The 18,650-nt window shown below is 43.2% G+C and overlaps 1 protein-coding gene across 1 annotated transcript in view; it reads right to left on the bottom strand.

Annotated features, from left to right (window-relative positions):
- STK39 (serine/threonine kinase 39) overlaps positions 1-18,650 on the bottom strand; it is a 315,028-nt gene that overhangs the window by 246,303 nt on the left and 50,075 nt on the right. Inside the window, exon 2 of the mRNA XM_043894916.1 lies at positions 4,052-4,164. Within this exon, the coding sequence (XP_043750851.1) occupies positions 4,052-4,164 (113 nt within the window). The remainder of the gene's footprint in view (positions 1-4,051; positions 4,165-18,650) is intronic.

Raw genomic sequence — 18,650 nt, 5'->3', positions numbered from 1 at the left:
ATATCCAGGTTGGGATGGTTAAGAATATAGAACAGACCAGTAGCACTCCTAAGCTCCTGGAAAATTAACCAAGATCATCACACCCAGAGAGATTAGGACATAGTTAAAGACCAAAATCAAAAACACAAGTGAAAATTCACAAGAATGCATAGAAAATTAGTTTAGATTGAGTAGGTTAAATGCTATTCATGTGATGCCAAGGAAAACATTTAAGGGCGCTGTAATCTAATTTTTGTTAAAATGAATTTTTAGTGTGCACATGCCTTTGTCCTCCCATGTATACACCAAAATCTCATCCTTTTTGTGGCCTGAGCACAACGTAGAAACTCATGTGTGTGTGTGCTAAGTTGCTTCAGTTGTGTCCAACTGTGCAACCCTATGGACTGTAGCCTGCCAGGCTCCTCTGTCCATGGTATTCTCCAGGCAGGAATATTGGAATGGGTTGCCATGCCCTTCTCCAGAGGATCTTCCCAAATCAGGGATCAAACCAGCGTCTCTTCTGCATTGACAGACAAGTTCTCTACCACTAATGCCACCGGGGAAGCTCGTAGAAACTCAGGTATTTACCAAATAATTGGTATCTCTGAGGATATGACAGTACTCATTTGAACAGCATAAATTTTACTTAAATTACCAAGTATTTAGCACCAGTGATCTCACTAAACATTTCTTTTCCACCCTTCACTCTCAGAGGTGATACTAAAAATCACTTTGCTTTAGAAATCATAATAAAAAATGAAAGTTGCTCAGTCCTGTCCAACTCTTGGTGACCCCATGGACTGTACATTCCATGGACTTCTCCAGGTCAGAATACTGGAGTGGGTAGCCATTCCCTTCTACAGGGGATCTTCCCAACCAAGGGATCGAACCCAGGTCTCCCACATTGCAGGTGGATTCTTTACCAGCTGAGCCACCAGGGAAGCCCAGAACTCATAATACTTCAATAAAAACAAATTAAAAAAAAAAAAAGAAATCATGACCACTTAAATCTTCTTCAGTCAAACCGTGAATAAACTCCACAACCAAGGGAAAATCTACTGAGCGCCTCCATCAAATAAAGAAGCAAAGTCCAGGGCCAGTTGTCCAAACCATTGTCTGCCATCACATTGTCACAACCTGTGAGGATAAATCCCGCCTTACTATGGGCTGGCGGGTAGGGGCAGGGCAGACAGCAGGGGTGGGAGGTTGACAGAGCTTCAGCAGAGGAGGCAGCTGTTCCAGTAGCCAGCAAATAGCTGGTAATTGTGACTTCTATGACATAACACTCCCACAAGATAAGGATGCCAGTGGCCGTTGTTTCTTGAAAGAACAATGGTTTCCAGTTAACACATGACACAGTTTGTGAAATGACGCCGAGCACTGACCTGTATATAATACACACACACTCACGGAATTAAAGGATTATTAGGATAGCGGATGTCCAGACACTGCCAAAATGTGAACCCACAGAGATAATAAAAGCGCGAGCAGCAGCAAGATTAGACATTGAAAGGATTACAGCAACTTTACTCCGCACGAGTCATGTGCCGAGAGTTCGGCCACCACAAAAGCCTGGCAACAGCAGGAGCCGATACTGTCAGTTCTATTTCTTTTTGCTTGCAGAGAACCTGGGAGTCGTGTTTCCTAAAGAACCATAGCCATTCCCTCCATCCCTAGAAATATCAAGACATCAAAAGGTCAAAGACTCAAAATTAAGGAAAGATTAGATCAACAAATCAAACATCCTTTACAATGAAAAATAGATAATTATCCTATATTCCATTAACACAACATGGGCATGGGAGCAGGTAGAAAATGAAAGAAAGAAATTAACTGCTAACAAGCAAACTTGTATATCTTAAAACTTCAGATTAATGGAGCCAAACACTAAGCTAGAAAAGCACTAGGCCTTACACTGACAACTCTGGCTAAATTATGAGTCACTCCAAATGACACTGATATGGTTCCTGGTCCCAGGTAATAGAAAAAAGGGCGTGGAATGACAATAGTCCTGGTGCCTCCAGTAGAACCTTTACATAGGTGTCATCACTGGCAGCCAACTGCTGATAAAAAGTCAGCAGAGGGGAAACATGGAGACTTTGGGCAACTGAGGGCTTGTTAGAAACCAGAGACCACAGCATCAGCCCTGAAGGCTGGTTCCAGAACTATCAGATACAAGTACATACAAGCCTTGTAAATATTCTGTCTAAATATTCTGCTGGTGGCAAAAAGATGACTGTGAAACCTCCAACAGAACACCATAATCCAATACAACTGCCACAGGCAAATTCAAGAGTAATATTTCCAAACAGAACATAAGGATAAATGTATACTTCAAGATCTTTAAAAAATTATTATGTACTTAGTATAGCCACAGAATTTGAGACTCCTTATGGGATCCTGGAAAAGACCCTGATGCTGGGAAAGATTGAGGGGAGGAGAAGGGAATAACAGAGGATAAGATGGTTGGATGGCATCACCGACTCAATGGACACGAGCTTGAACAAACTCTGGGAGATGGTGAAGGACAGGGAAGCCTGGTGTGCTGCAGTTCATGGGGTCGCAAAGAGTCAGACTCAACTTAGTAGTTGAACAACAACAACAACAATGGTATCTTAGAGATCTTGTGATTCAATTCTCTTTAAATCATGCAGAGCTGTTAGGTAACTTGACATTAAAAAAAAAAAAAAAGTGGCAAAGGCAGGACACAGCTCTCTCCAGTTTGTTTAAAGCTTTTCATGCCAGAAAGTGACCTTGAAAACTGGTCAGATGACAAAGACACAGTTTTATTGGTCACCGTGATAGCAAGCAACAGAAGTATGCAGTAATAATTTCAGTAAGAGCAGAGCAGAGCTGAAATTCTGAGGAGGGTGAAAGTGCTAAATGTACGCCCAAAAAAAAAAATTTTTTTTTTAATTAAATTGTGGAAGCCCTTCCTTTAATTGAACTTTTAGCCAGCAATCTGTTGTTTCAATCCCAGCGAAAACTATGCTTTATGGAGCCTGACTGAAAATGTAAGGCCAAACAGATCTGGAAAAGTACAGCTTTATCCTTGTACTTAATTTATACTATAGTGTACTGTAATTATGCCTGAAATAAAAGCTATATTCTGAGTAAAGACAAAAGGCTCTTGTTAATGACATTCCATTCCCAATGTAGACTATGACAAAAGGCCTCTTCATTTGGAGCCAACTGTCATTATACTTTGTAGCTTGTATGGAGCTATTGGACTAATATTTGTCCTGGGATTAGTGGTGGGATAACCAATCAGTTAACTCCTCCACTGCAGTTTTCCATTATCCTCAAACAAATGACCAAAAGGAAAAAAAAGAAAATTGGCAGGCGGAATGACAACTATATTTATGAGATTAAACTCTCAAGCCCTTCACAGTTTGCCGGGCAACTAATAACCATTTGCCAAGCTGTTCATTTAATAATGAGTCAGCTAAACCAAAAGCAAATGATCCTTCAACCAACCAATGCTACTACAGTCAAAGCCACACTGACAAGCTCCAATTATTTATGTAACATACTTTACTTAGAAGAAGTACAAGTTGCCCTGTACCAAAAAAAACCCACAAAAAACAAACTCTTCTCATTCGCCAATAGGAATGCGAGCGACCCTGCAGTATTTTTGAATAATTGAAATTTATAGGAGATTTTGTGATCTATGAAAGCCAGAAGGGCCACCAATTGTTGAGGGAGTAATTTCTGTTTGTGTCACGATACAAGACAGAGGGCCAGAAGCCCGTCATCCAATTCAGTATCACATGACCTTAGGCCATCTGAGTCTATTCCCTTGTTTCATAAAGCAGTGTCAACACCAAGACCATCCTCACCTGGGGATTATGAGGTCTGAGTAAAATTCTACTTGTCAAAGCAAAGTAAGCTGTATATTACACAACTCAGTCATAAGGAGGAAAAAGCCAGGTGGGCTGCTTTCCAAAAACTACATGTGTCCGAACGGGAGAAAACATCAAGTGGCCTCTCCTCTCTCCTCTGCTGCTTCTCCGGCTCATCTCTACATAAGATAAGAAAAGCAACCAGCGGTATCCCGTTCACTGTGACTTACTAATAGTTCATCCATGCTGGTCTGGCATTTTTCCAAGTTGATCCGCTTTATTGCTACACGTTCTTGCCTGGGTTTGCACAGAGCAGCCTGAACCACGGCTGTAGCGCCACTGCCTGAAAGGAAATAAAAACAGCGTCAGCTGTCACACGGCACACTGTCAGGTTACCCACATAAATCAATACTCTTTTTTTTTAAGGTTCTATTACTTGGGTATTCAACACATTTCTGACATTCACACATCTGACATTCTTTTAAAGAGTTTCTTAAGTTTGAAAATAATTATCTTGATGAGATCAAGGAAAATCTGGATTTTTCTAGAGGATACAAAGACAGTATCTACACTCCAGAGGCTTCAACAATCCAGGAAGGTGACCCACGTCAAAACAGCCCACTGCAATACAGCGTGTTCACAGCCACCTAGAAGAAAGGCTGAGAAAATAATATATCTGATGTCACAAGAATAAAGGGCATGAGCATTTCACTACAACCCTGCGTGGAAGCCACTACCATCCTTGGGCACTGGTATTTTCTCATTGTGGTGACTTTACAATATCTCAAGCTCTTCTCCCACTTCAGCACAAACCAAGCCACTCCAGCCTAAGCTACTTGAGGGCTTTCATGAGATGCTATGACTTCTCTGCTCTGAACACTCTCTGAGTTTATTGCTTCCAAGCTTGCTCTACAATTAGAAGAACAGGAATCAACCCGAGTACTCTCATGTTGAAAGCAGGCCTCTTCAAGGATGCCAAGCAAAATGATGCAAACCTGTAATTACAAAAGCTCTCAGCATTCATATGCATTTCCCATTTCTAAGGTTTCATGATCATTAGCTAATGCACTCAAACTCCTAGGAGACAGAGTCATGTCATTATCCATATTTTATAAGAACAAAATGTAGACGTGTAATGACTTGTGGCAGAGCACAAAGAGCTTCTAATTGGATTTATATTCCGAAGGGGCAAAAAGACTTCCAGGTTAAGGCATCTCAATTCTGCAAAGAATATCAAAAATCTCATTCTCATCACATAAATCCTCTCCCACTGCAAGACTGCCAAGGAGAGAAACAGCCTGTGCAAAAGGGGGCGGATGTGACCATCTTCTCCTTCAAATTTTCCTTTGGGTACTTTTTCCCAAATGAGTTGCTAAATATCACCCAAGTCGGGGAGGGGAGATTATTTTTGTCAAAAAAGAAGAGAGACCAGTATCAGCTATCCTGATACATGTGACATAGACGTGTGATATTTCCTGTGCAAATCAAGGCTTCCCCACTCTGACAGAAGTGCCCAAATGAGTGTCTTTGGTGCAAAGGTTCTTCCCTGTGGTCTCACCATCAGCTCCGGCCCCCTGACCTGGTGACCCAGCAGGTCACTCAAATGCTCCAAAGACAGGTCTCCAACTTCAAGGATTCCATGGCAGGAAGCCCCACCTGTGTTCACCAGGGGAGTAAATCCACATATACTGACCACCCACTATACAGTCTGCATTTTCCTTGTATAATTGTTGTTACAAGCCTGTGCGTTGTTTTGTTGTTGCCATTAGCCTTGTTTTACATGTGAGAACACTGGGACCCTCACAGCTAACAAGTACTGAGCCAGGGTCTGAGTCAGGTCTGCCACACTCCCAGGTCCATGCTTTTTTTCTTCTACCCACAAGCCAGAAGCACACTCTTCCCTTGCAGCCCTGTTTGGCCATTGCTAAGAAAATATCTTCTACATCGTCCTATACTGTTGGAGAAGAGAGAAACACCCTAGCGGGAAGGTCCAAGTGGGCCGCACTCTCTCTAGAGCTCAGTTCTCAGGTCTCAGAACGATCAATCCGTCAGTTGGTGGTTCAGTGGTAAGGAATCTGCCTGCAATGCAGAAGACTCTGGTTTGATCCCTGGGTTGGGAAGATCCCCTGGAGGAGGGCATGACAAACCCACTCCAGTATTCTTGCCTGGAGAATCCCATGGACAGAGGGGCCTGAGGGACTACAGTCCATGGGGTCACAAAGAGTCAGACACGATTTAGCAAGTAAACCACCACTACCACCCTCTCCCTTACCTCAGTCCTCCATCAAGTGTTATTCCAAGTCCCACTGGATCAACCTCACCAGTGTGCATATCACAGCATGTTGGGCTCCATCCAGAATGCTCCAGATACCAGAGCCAAACACTACAAAGAGCCCTGCTGATAGCAGAGTGCATTTTCCAATCAAGGTCTCCAGAACAAGAGATCATGGCTGAAGGGAGCAGAGATAAGTAGCTAGCTAGCACTGGGCCAGCAGAGAAATCAACAAACACCTTTAATGAGCTGCTGATGGGAAGCTCAACCCTATCTATTGTAAACCCCGCCCCCCCCTCCCCCCCCCCCCCGGTCCCACCCCTCCATTCTCCATCCACATCTCAGACCGTTTTCAAACTGGGAAAACTGGAAAGACGACGACAAATTCCCAGAAAGGATAAAATAAGTGTATGTGATATGGGGCTACCACTCAGAGTCAGTTAAGCCCTTGACTATAAAAGTCTTCTGGCTTCCACAGACAAATGCAAGAACATGGACACAAAGAAGAATTCTAAAAAGGGGGAGGGATGTTGAGTTGGCTTTTGCACAGCAAAGGATACCACTGACAAAATGAAAAGACAAACTACTGAATAGGAGAAAATATTTACAAATGATATGACTGAAAAGGAATTAATATTCAAAATATATAAACAGCTCCTACAACTCAACACCAAAAAACAAACTAATAAAGGGGCAGGAAAAAATAAATTTTAAAATAAATAAATAAAAATTTTAAATGGGCAGAACTGAATAGACGTTTTTCCAAAGAGGACATGCAGATGGCCTATGGGCACATGAAAAGATGCTCAACATGGCTAATAATCAGGGAAATGCAAATCAAAATCAAAATGAGATAACACCTCATAGCCATCAGAATGGCTATCATCAAAAAGAGCACAAAATGTTGTCAAGGATGTGAAGAAGAGGGAAGCCTTGTACACTGTTGATAGGAATGTAAATTGGTGCAGCTACTGTGAAAAACTGTATGGAGGTGTCTCAAAAAGCTCAAAATAGAAATACCACATGACCTAGTAATTCCACTCCTGGTTATGTATCTGAAAAAAACAAATGCACTAATTCTAAAAGATATATGCACTCCAATGTTCATAGTAACATTATTTGCAATTGCCAAGATATGGAAGAAACCTAAGTGTCCATCAACAGATATATGGAGACAGAAGATCTCTCTCTCTCTACACACACACACACACACACACACACACACACACACACACACACACACAATAGATATATTACTCAGCCATTAAAAATAAATTTGCCGTTTGCAGCAAGCAACATGAATGGCCTTGGGAGGACTTTATGGTAAGTGAAATAAATCCGAGAAAGACGAATAGTGTATGATATCACTTACATGTGGGATCTAAAAAATACAACAAACTACTAAACATAACAAAAAAGATACACTCACAGATATAGAGGTTACTCTATATAACCAGTGGTTACCGGTGGGGAGGGGAGGAGGGGCAACATAGGGGTGCAGAAGTGGGAGATACAAACTACTGGGTGTAAGATAGTCTCAAGGATGTACTATACAACATGGGGCATATAGTCAACATTTTGTAACAGGTGTAGGTGGAAAGTCACCCTTAAAAGTTGTATGAAAAATATTTTTAAGTGATAATAAATAATAAAAACTTTTTTTTTTAAAGGGGAGGGAGTGGTGGGGAAAGTCTTTTATTAGAGCCATACAGCTAGAGGACCGTTACTGCTTTATACATACAGCTGACCAAAGAACAACTGGCAGCTTCTCATCTCGATAAGGAACAAATGTGAAGCTTTAGAACCTGAGGTGACTGTCACTTCACATAAGGATTTAACCACTCACTGGACAATCTGGAACAGTCCACCTTGAATCCAAAGATTTCCTTCAACTGTAAGAGAGATTAGGAACAACATTAGGGGTGCAGGGAGCCTCAAAGATCACCACCGAGTCCAACCCCTCACTTTATGGGTAAGGACAGGAAGGGAAGAGAAGAGAAGAGAAGAGAGCTCGCATGGGAAACCAGATCAGCCAGCACCTTGAACAGGACTGCCCAGCCTCCAACACAGTGAGAAATAAATTTCTGTTGTTGAAGGCATCCATTCTTAAGGTATTTCGTTAGGGCAGCCCCAGCCGGTTCATACAAAAGACTTTCCTTGTCTGTTCTAAAGTTAGAATCACCTATGCTAATTATGCTATACAACTCAGAAGTTCTCAAAAACTTCCTGAAGTAACTGAAAGTCACTCAGTCGTGTCCGACTCTTTGAGACCCAATGGACTACAAAGTCTAGGGAATTCTCCAGACCAAAATACTGAAGTGGGTAGCTATTCCCTTCTCCAGGGGATCTTCCCAACCCAGAAATCACATCAGGGTCTCCTGCATTGCAGGCAGATTCTTTAGCAGCTGAGCTACCAGGGGATCCCCCGCCCTCAAACTTCCTAATTAATTCAAATAGCAATAAGAGAAAAGATTCAACTGAAGGACCTCTTGTAGGCCTCTGTAATCCTCAAGACCCTTGAAAGGATGGTCAGACAGAGATTCTATCCAATCCTGGTTCTGATTCCCAGGGTTCAGTGATACTGGGCCTATTTCTACCTATACCTCTGTTTCCTTCCGTTCAGTTCAGTTGCCCAGTTATGTCCGACTCCTTGCGACCCCATGAACTGCAGCACGCTAGGCCTCCCTGTCCATCACCAACTCCCAGAGTCCACCCAAACCCATGCCCATCAAGTCGGTGATGCCATCCAACCATCTCATCATCTGTCGTCCCCTTCTCCTCCTGCCCTCAATCTTTCCCAGCATCAGGGTATTTTCAAATGAGTCAGCTCTTTGCATCAGGTGGCCAAAGTTTTGGAGTTTCAGCTTCAACATCAGTCCTTTCAATGAACACCCAGGACTGATCTCCTTTAGGATGAACTGGCTGGATCTCCTTGCAGTCCAAGGGACTCTCAAGAGTCTTCAACACCACAGTTCAAAAGCATCAATTCTTCGGCGCTCAGCTTTCTTTATGGTCCAAATCTCACATCCATACATGACCACTGGAAAAACCATAGCCTTCATTATCCTTAACGGGCATAATAAAATGACCTGCAACACCTAATAACACAATTGTTTCACACCCCTGGAAAACATCGACTCAATAAACATTAGGCTATCTCTCTAGGACTCATTTCTCCATCCGTAATGTGAAGGAGGCAGAACACATCCGTAGTTTATATTGGGGAAAGCAGCTAGAGGTCAGGACTCAGTTTCATTTTGCTTACCAGGAATATTCAGCTGGTTTAAAAGGAGGAAGAGGTGGGCTAAACTGGGAAACCAGAAGACTAAATGATTTCTAAGATCTGATACAGCATGGTGAGCTTAAATGAGTATAAAATAAAGAGAATAACCCAGAGAATTCAGGAACAGCCATGAATTAATATTCTATAGCTAGATTTCTCACTGAAAATGTACTTTTGATATCTAACCTTAACAAAATGATTTTTAAAAGTCTATTTATCCAGGTTGCATGAGTTCATATCCTAACCCTGCTACATACTAATTGCTTATCCCTAAACAGCTTTCTTATCTTCTCAATGCCTCAGTTTCTTCCCTTGTAAGATATCAATAATAGTACCAAGTTTTAGGGCAACTGTGAGGATCAAATGAGTTAACACATGGAAAGCCCTTGGAACTGTGCCTACCACATAGGAAGTACTAATTAAATCTCAGCTAGTACTTCTCCTCAGGGAAAACCCTCAAGGTCAACTGGTATCCTATCAATTTGTTCTGTTAATGCCACACAGTATTTCACAATGTCTATGTACCGCAATTCATTCAGCCCTTCTTTAACTGATGAATATTCTCTTTTGTGTTCAGTTCCCCCACCATTACATACAATGTAGCATAAACATCTAGTACTTTTAAAATATATATTAACTGACAAAAACTTTCATGTTTAAGTTAGGACATGGTCAACTGTTCAGTAGTCACTTCCCAAAAAAGTCAGGATTTAAAAAGCAAAAAGATAAACAAAACAAGGCATAACATTAGCCTGTGACATGAATGGTTGGTGGGGAAGCAATCTATCATCACATCCTACTCAAATGAAGAGCATCAAGCCAAAGCTTTAACCAGCATTTGCCCATCTCTTAGCACATGAATGAGTGAGCTCCTTAAGTATGCTTGCTTAGCTGTCCTTTCTTGGCAAATATCAGGCATTCTTTTTAGAGGCTGGCTGCTGGTGTGTAGTAAACAAAACAAATGACTTTGGTCCAGCTGATAATTTCTTCCAAATCTCTTTATCCATCTTACTCAAGGTGCTCTATTTATATCACATGAGCAACCTCATAGTCCCAGAGGTCAATCAGGTCGGATCACGAGAGGGTCAGAAGCTGGCCAGAGTATGAATGGACACACACACGAGCCCCATGGGGACACGGCTGCCACTCTGCCTTGGCCCACTGCCACCAGGTGACGTCACCGACCAGGCGGGGTGAGACTGTGACTGTGACTCTTGCAGAAAAGTTGCAAATTCAAAATTCTGTGTGAGCGCTCCTGAATTAAGGTTAGCGATTAATGTGTAAAAATATAAAAATATTGTGACAGATATAAAAGCTCACCACAGGCTGTATGTGCCTCCCTGGGTTACTGCTAGTTGGCTTCAAAAATGTATCCTTTCTTACCTAAGGGTACAACTTTCAAATTATTCAGTTACCCATATGACATTGTCATTCTTCTAGATCAAAGTGGTCACGTTTCCTGTGTTTCAACATAACATGTGAATGTACTTGGGACATGGGACCAAGCAGATTTACCACAGGTCACCACGTTACCGTCCACTTCATCCTGCTAGCTCACACAAAGAAAAAACTACCAGAACTATTTGGTGGTTCGAGGCGTTCTGTGTGAAAGGAACCCAGGCTCAGTAAACACACAGTGAACACAAACTCCTCAAACACAAAGAACAGAAACTTCGAGACAAGAGTTAGGTGCCATGTGGTGGACAGATTCTATTGCAAAACAGACGTTACTGCGGGCCAGTCAGGTACAGCAGCCAGACAGCAAGGCCGCACTTCTCACAGCAGCTACAAACAGGTCACCCTCCTAAGTGACCTGGTTTGTGTAACAGCCAAGCTGGTTGAGTTACGCCCTTCTGCCTCTGTCCAAAGAACCCGGGAGTCCAGTCTCCTTCTGGGACTGTGGGAGGAGATTTAGAGCTTACTATAAAAAAAATCATCAAGCTCAGGGTGAGGGGTTTCCTAGTGGCTCAGTGGTAAAAAAAAAAAAAAAAAAAAAAAAAATCTGCCTGCCAATGCAAGAAATAGGGGTTCAAACCCTGGTACGGGAAGATTCCACAAACGGAGGAGCAACTAAACCCAACTAAGCCACAACTATTGAGTCTGTGTTCTAGAGCCCAGAAGCCACAATTACCAAGACCATGCACTCCAACTACTGAAGCCCATACACCCTAGAGCCCCGGCTCCGCAACAAGAGAAGGTACTACAATGAGCAGCCCGCGCTAGCCAAAACTAGAGCAAGGCCTGTGCAGCCACGAAGACCCAGCACAGGCAAAACATAAAATAAATAAATAAACAAAATTATTTTAAAAACAAAACAGGGTGAGGTGAAGAAATGGCTACTCAGTGAATGGACTTGCGTTTCACCACTGACCCGGATAAACTACCTTCACTGGGAAAGCCTAGCTTGTTAAAACCTTTACAGGTCACAGATCTCACCAAAGCAAAGCAAGGCTTACCTGCAGCTCAGCAAGAACCATCTGATAATACCACAGAAAAACAAAAAGGCACCCCGGGCTCTGATTGCAGGGGAGATAGAGGGAAACTGGTGTGTGGAATCAAACTGGAATTAATGTCATATGCTCACCTTGGACCTCAAGCTTACACCTAAAGCAACAATTAATCTTTTTTAAAAATTTTACACAATTCTCTACATTTACTAAACTCAGAAGGCAGACTGGGATCATCTAACATAAAGAAAATTATGATTAAGGGATCAGGTAGTCTAGGCACCTAAATAAAGAGGAGTGGTATGTATAGGATAAGAAGTTGTTAAGTATCAGACTTTAATGTGCATCTCATTCAGTGTGATCGATATTGCAATTCACTCCTAGACATTTTTGGTTTTCTCAAAGATACACAGTAGATAAAAGAGTCACTGTAAATATGACTACTTGCCACTTAAAAAAAATCACAGTTACAGTCATCCCCCCCTCCCCTTTTTGTGGTTTCCCTCTCTGTGATGGTATTTGCCCAAGGTCAATCACTGTCAGAAAATATTAAATGGAAAATTCCAGAAAGAAACAATTGGGGAGTTTTTAAATTCTGCACCATTCTGGTCAGTGTGATGAAATCCAACTCCATCCCACCCTCAACTTGAAACATCCCTTTGCCCAGCATATCCCACCTGTAAATCACCTAGCTGTCTCAGTTATCAGATCGACTGTCAAGGTTTCACACAGTTGTGTTCAGGTAAAGCCTTAATTTTACTTACTAATGTCCCCAAGCAAGAGTAGTGATGCTGCCGTCTGGGTCTGCCAAAGACAAGCTGTCACGTGCTTTCTTTAAGTGAAAAGGCAAAAGTTCTCAACTTCATAAGGAAAGAAAAAATCATACTGCAGAGATTGCTAAGATATATGGGAAGAAGTAATCTTCTATCTGCGAAATCGTGAAGGAAAAAGAAATGTGTGCTAATTTCGCTGTCTCAGCTCAAACTGCCAGCACAGTGCATAAGTGTTTACTTAAGGTGGTAAACACTTAAGTTTACTTAAGTGTTTCCACTTACTTAAGGTAGAAAAGGCATTACATCTTTAAGATACTGTGAGAGGGGGAGAGATTACACTCACCTAACTTTTATTACGGTATATTGCTGTAATTGTTCTATTTTGTTACTGCTAATTTCTTACAGTACCTAATTCATAATTTAAGCTTTATCATCGGTAGATATGTAAAGAAAAATCAGCGAGTATATATATATATATAGTTCGGTACTATCTGCTGTTTCGGGCATCCACTGAAGGTCTTGGAAATGAATATCCTCTGTGGATAAGGGGGAACAGCTGTAGTCTAAACAGCACTCGCGTCAAGGTTCAAACATAGGCTCTCTCTGTCCATGAATGTGTATTCATTGTTTAAGAAAAAGATCATCCTATTTTGATGGGGTGAGGGGGGATGGGGAGGGTTGACAACCCAACCCCAGGGGTTAGCTATGAATCATTTCTTCAGACGCTGCCTTCTCTAACAACTCCAGGCAGAGTTAGTCATTTCCTCTCTGCTCGCAAGGACTCAGTACAGCCTCACCTCAGCACTTAACATGACAGCCTTAGGACTCTAGAACCAACCTTTCCACTGAGGCCCCTGCCTAGAACTCAAGAGATCCTCAATAATTGCTTGCTAAGTGGATGAAATGCACATCAACCTCTCCCTGGGTTGACAAGATAAATAAGGGAGGTGTTCTGTTCTGCTCAGTCACTAAATCGTGTCTGACTCTGCAACCCCATGGACTGTAGCACACCAGGCTTCCCTGTCCTTCACTATCTCCCAGAGTTTACTCAAACTCATGTCCATTGAGTCAGTGACGCTATCTAACCATCTCATCCTCTGCCACCCCTTCTCCTCCTGCCCTCAATTCTTCCCAGCATCAGGGTCTTTTCCAATGAGTCGGCTCTTTGTATCAGGTGGCCAAAGTATTGCAGGTTCAGCATCAGTCCTTCCAATGAATATTCAGGACTGATTTTCTTTAGAATTGACAGGTTGGATCTCCATGCAGTCCAAGGGATTCTCAAGAGTCTTCTCCAGCACCACAGTTCAGAAACATCGATTCTTCGGTGCTCAGGCTTCTTTATGGTCCAGCTCTTACATCCGTACATGACTCCTATGTATCTGTGCTCAAAGCTGGGTGAATACAAAGGAGTCTAGGCCCAGACAGGCTGTATAACCTGGAGGCAAGGAAGCAGAGCACTTTTACTCAATCTGCTCACTGTGTGTGTTTGTAAGTAGGTAGCGGTTGGAGGACCTGGCAGCTAATGTCAAGGAACAAGCCTAGCACGGCCATCTGCCTGAAGGCATTTCTGATTTGCAGAACATCCCTTTTCATTCTGGCATTGAGTGTCACAGGAAAGCTCAGACCGAAGAGCAATGTTCCATCAGAATAGGCTGGGACCCTCAATTTTTAAAAACTGGATCCCCTGGTCCCTGCTCAGCATACAGATATCATGCAAAATGAGCCAGGCTAAAATAGAGTAGGGCCTTCAGTGATTCCACTTGATGAAAAAGAGGTGATACAAAACACCTCGTACCGCAGAGAGGTGACAGACGGGGCTGATGACAACCCTCCAAATACATCTTAGGAAACATGGCATCAGGCTCCGGACTCCGGGAGAGTCCTGGACTCCACATTCCTACAGAGCAAGCTGGATTTTTACACTCAGTAAAAGGTCACTTTGAAGTCCTTGCCCCCTGCAAACTCAAAGCCCCATGATCCAGCAAGACTGAAAAACTTCCTGTTCTTCTCTGAGGGGGTAGCAACTCCTCCCAGCAAAACCCACTCATTTCACTGATTAAATCAACCAAATAGAAGCCAACATTCCACAAAAGAATGTCCAGTGCTATTCACACAGATAAACAGATACACCCACCGGTAAAGGCCAAAAGACATGAGTGCCCTGGTTCTCAAACAGTATTTCAACATGGTATGGGGGTGGTCTCCTGGCATCCAGCTCCTTATTGCTCCAACCTTAAGGCCCCAAGAAGTGGGAACAGCTCGAAGTGCAAAAAGAAGAGCCAGTGTCTATTCCAAAGTCAGTACCATTTAACCATCTCAGCCACAGACACATTGCCTTTGTATAAATAACAAAAAGGCATGCCCCTCACTGGGTGCCGACCTGGAGCCCAAGGCCTGGCCAAGTGGATAACAACGAGGGGGAAAGCTCCTCTCTCCAGCTGACTGAATCAGAGCTTGCAGGGCTGAACAAGGGTTTGGTGTTCAGCCTCCAGGGGTCAGGGTACAACCTGGGGGCAGCCCCTTGGTTTAAACTTAGCACATCCATAGCCCCCAGCCTATTGTTAAAATATAAGTAAAGTCTGTTTCTAAGTCTCACTTCATATCCAAGAAAGAGCCTCCATGAGAAGTCCTGAGTTTCAGCTGATTTCTCTCAAAGCCTGTGAGACACAATAATTAATACCTGAACTCATCTCAGAAATATCAGAGATGTTTAAAATGCAGATTCTTTTTTCATGATGAACTGATTTTATTTATTTACTGCAAGTATAATTGATTTACAGTGTTTCACATGTACAGCAAAGTGTACAGTTATATAGATGTATTCTTTTTCACATTTTTTTCCATCTGTGTGTGTGTGTGCACACGCTCAGTCATGTCCGACTCTTTGCAACCTCATTATAGATTATTAAAAGATATTGAGTATAGTTCCCTGTGCAATACAGTTGCTTATCTATCTTCTATATAGTAGTGTGTATCTGTTAAAAAAGCAGATTTTTAAGCCTATATCCAATCTATTGAATCAGAATTATTGCAAATGGAAGGCTAGAATCTGCATTTTTAATAAGCTTCTCTAGCAATTTCTCTATATCCTTAAATTTGGGTGTAGGCTGGGTGTAGGCTTCTCTGCCCCCTCCACAACCAGGACGCCAGGTCTTGGGAAAATTTATCAGCAAGCAGTCAGTTGGGAAAATCAGGTACAGTAAATCTTGCAACAGATATTATCTAGTATAAAGAACTGGTTCCACAGGCATCAGGGACACAGTAACTGCAGGGAGCAGCTTCGTCCACAAGAGCCAGGAACATCAAAGAGGAGGGACGGGGTTATCAGAATCTGACAGTTCAGAGGAGAAGACCCACAGAGCTGGGACCCAGATGCTGAGGGACAGGGGCTGACACCTCAGGGGCTCCAAGGAGGGCCTCTCAGTGAGAGTCCATGGCAGGCTAGGAGGTCAACATCTGAGGACTGGCTGATGTGGGCATCTCTGAGGGATGCCAGGAGGCTGGTTCCAGGATGTAGAAAGAAGCTGGAGGATGGAACCAGCTGCTGCTAGAGCAAGAAAGACCCTTTCTGGAAGGAAGCTGAAAAGAACCAGAAGCAAGCAGGATGAAGCACATCCTTTCTCCCTCCTCCAGCCTCCCAGAGTCCCCCAGCATCCCCAATTAGCAAAGCTTAACAGGGGACAGCAGGCAAAGGAGAAACATGGTTTGCTGGGTACCAGACAAGGTCTAGAAAGGTATGTCTAGCGCTTAGAGACCGCCACTTAATAAGGAGCCAAGGGAGTATGATATGCCTCAGCTCCAACAGAAGATGGGGTCTACTCCAAGCTCCCCCTAACAAAAGCTTTGTCTTAATTCTCATTTCACTCTGTTCACAAACACAGCTACTATCATGGCCCTTCACATCTAACACTCCTCAAAGGTTCACGCTGTACTTCCACGCCCAACACGGTCCCACTCGGTGTCTTCCTGGTCGTGTGGACATTGGGAGGAGCCACAATTAGCCACACAGCCCAACCAGCCACGAGACCTCGGGCAAGTTGCTTCGGCACGTATGCCTCATTTTTCTCAATTCCAGAAAGGGAACGGCAGCAGTTATTCTGTATGTACCTCACGGGATGGCTGTAAATATTAAATGAGACAATACACACAAATGTAATAATACAAAGAAACATGCCTGGCACTAAAGTCTTATGTTTTGACGGTGAATATTTTCGACAGTATGATTACCCCAGATACCTGGATGGAAACTAAAAACAAGACCGACTACAAGCTGCTGCAAAATCCCCTTCCCTGAGGTCACCTCTGTTCGCTCCGAGCCCCAGCTCCTGCCTGTTTCTTCTCAACCCCACCTCGCCGAATCTGACTCCTGGTAGTCTTGATACCAGTGACTGGGTATACAGAAAATTATGTGGAGGGAAATGATTCATTGTTCCAGCTCCACTCCTCTGGTAATTAAATATCCTTGGCTACCACACCCATGAAGCAGCAAGGAACTAAAAAAAAATTTCTCCTAGCTCAAGGACAGAAGGAAAAAAGTCCATTTCACTAAGGCCACCATCTCTCTGTCTGATTTGACTTCACTTATAATCATTCAATTATCTGGTCTCCTCAGTCACCTGAGGTTCTCCCCAAGCTACGCCACCCAAGGGGAAGTACAGGCACCCCTATAGGGAGAGGGCGTCCCCTGCCTCTCTCCTGCCGCAGTCTCACTGGCAGCAGGAAGATGATGCTGCGGGCAGTCTGACTGACGGCAGAAGAGGCACGGGGACAGCAGTGTGCTGGGAACCCCATCAGGGCCTGAGAGCATAGCCACATGCGCAGGAGGCTGAAGAAGAGCCCCATGAAGGGCTCCATGGAAGCAGTAGCATGCCGTCCGCCCCTGCCTCTACCAGCCCTACCACTCAGGTCTTCCTGTAGGATCCCTCTCTCACCGGTTGGGTCAGGTAGGACTTCAGGACAACTTGCCCTCTCATTCTTGGAGCCAAAGATTAGGACTATATAGGAATTAAAAAGATGTGCAGGTCACCTGGATACCCTGTGAAAATGTAGATGCTGACACAGATCTGGGGTGGGGTTTAAGATTCTGTGTTCCCAATGATACATATGATGCACGTGGTCCACAGACCCCTCTTTGAATTGCTAAAGCATGGGGGATGCAGCCTTTTCATACTGTTCACGGGGTTCTCAAGGCAAGATTACTGAAGTGGTTTGCATTCCCTTCTCCAAACAATGGAAAGGGAAAGGCTAGAGATTTCTTCAAGAAAATTAGAGATACCAAGGGAATATTTCTAGTAAAGATGTGCACAATAAAGGACGAAATGGTAGGGACCTAACAGAAGCAGAAGATACTAAGAAGTGGTGGCAAGAATACACAGAATACAAAAATTCTGTGGGAAAAAAAAAGAATACAATAAAGATCTTCATGACCCAGATAACCACGATGGTGTGATCACTCACCTAGAGCCAGACATCCTGGAATGTGAAGTCAAGTGGGCCTTAGCATCACTACGAACAAAGCTAGTGGAGGTGATGGAATTCCAGTTGAGCTATTTCAAATCCTAAGAGATGATGCTGTGAAAGTGCTGCACTCGATATGCCAGCAAATTTGGAAAACTCAACAACAGCCACAGGACTAGAAAAGGTCAGTTTTCATTCCAGTCCCAAAGAAAGGCAATGCCAAAGAATGTTCAAACTACAGTATAATTGCTCACATGCTAGCAAAGTAATGCTCAAAATTCTCCAAGCCAGGCTTCAACAGTATGTAAATGAAGAACTTCCAGATGTTCAAGCTGGATTTAGAAAAAGGCAGAGGAACCAGAGACCACTGGATCATAGAAAAAGCAAGACAGTTCCAGAAAAATATCTACTTCTGCTCCATTGACTACACTAAAGCCTTTGACTATGTGGATCACAGCAAACTGTGGAAAATTCTTAAAGAGATGGGAATACCAGACCACCTTACCTCTCTCCTGAGAAACCTGTATGCAGGTCAAGGAGCAACAGTTAGAACCAGACATGGAACAACAGACTGGTTCGTATTGGGAAATGAGTATG

This window comes from Cervus elaphus, chromosome 33 (genome assembly GCF_910594005.1).
Source record: "Cervus elaphus chromosome 33, mCerEla1.1, whole genome shotgun sequence".
Classification (NCBI taxonomy): domain Eukaryota; kingdom Metazoa; phylum Chordata; class Mammalia; order Artiodactyla; family Cervidae; genus Cervus; species Cervus elaphus.
Note: the sequence above shows the minus strand (reverse complement) of the source record. Positions and strands in the feature narration are given on the sequence as shown.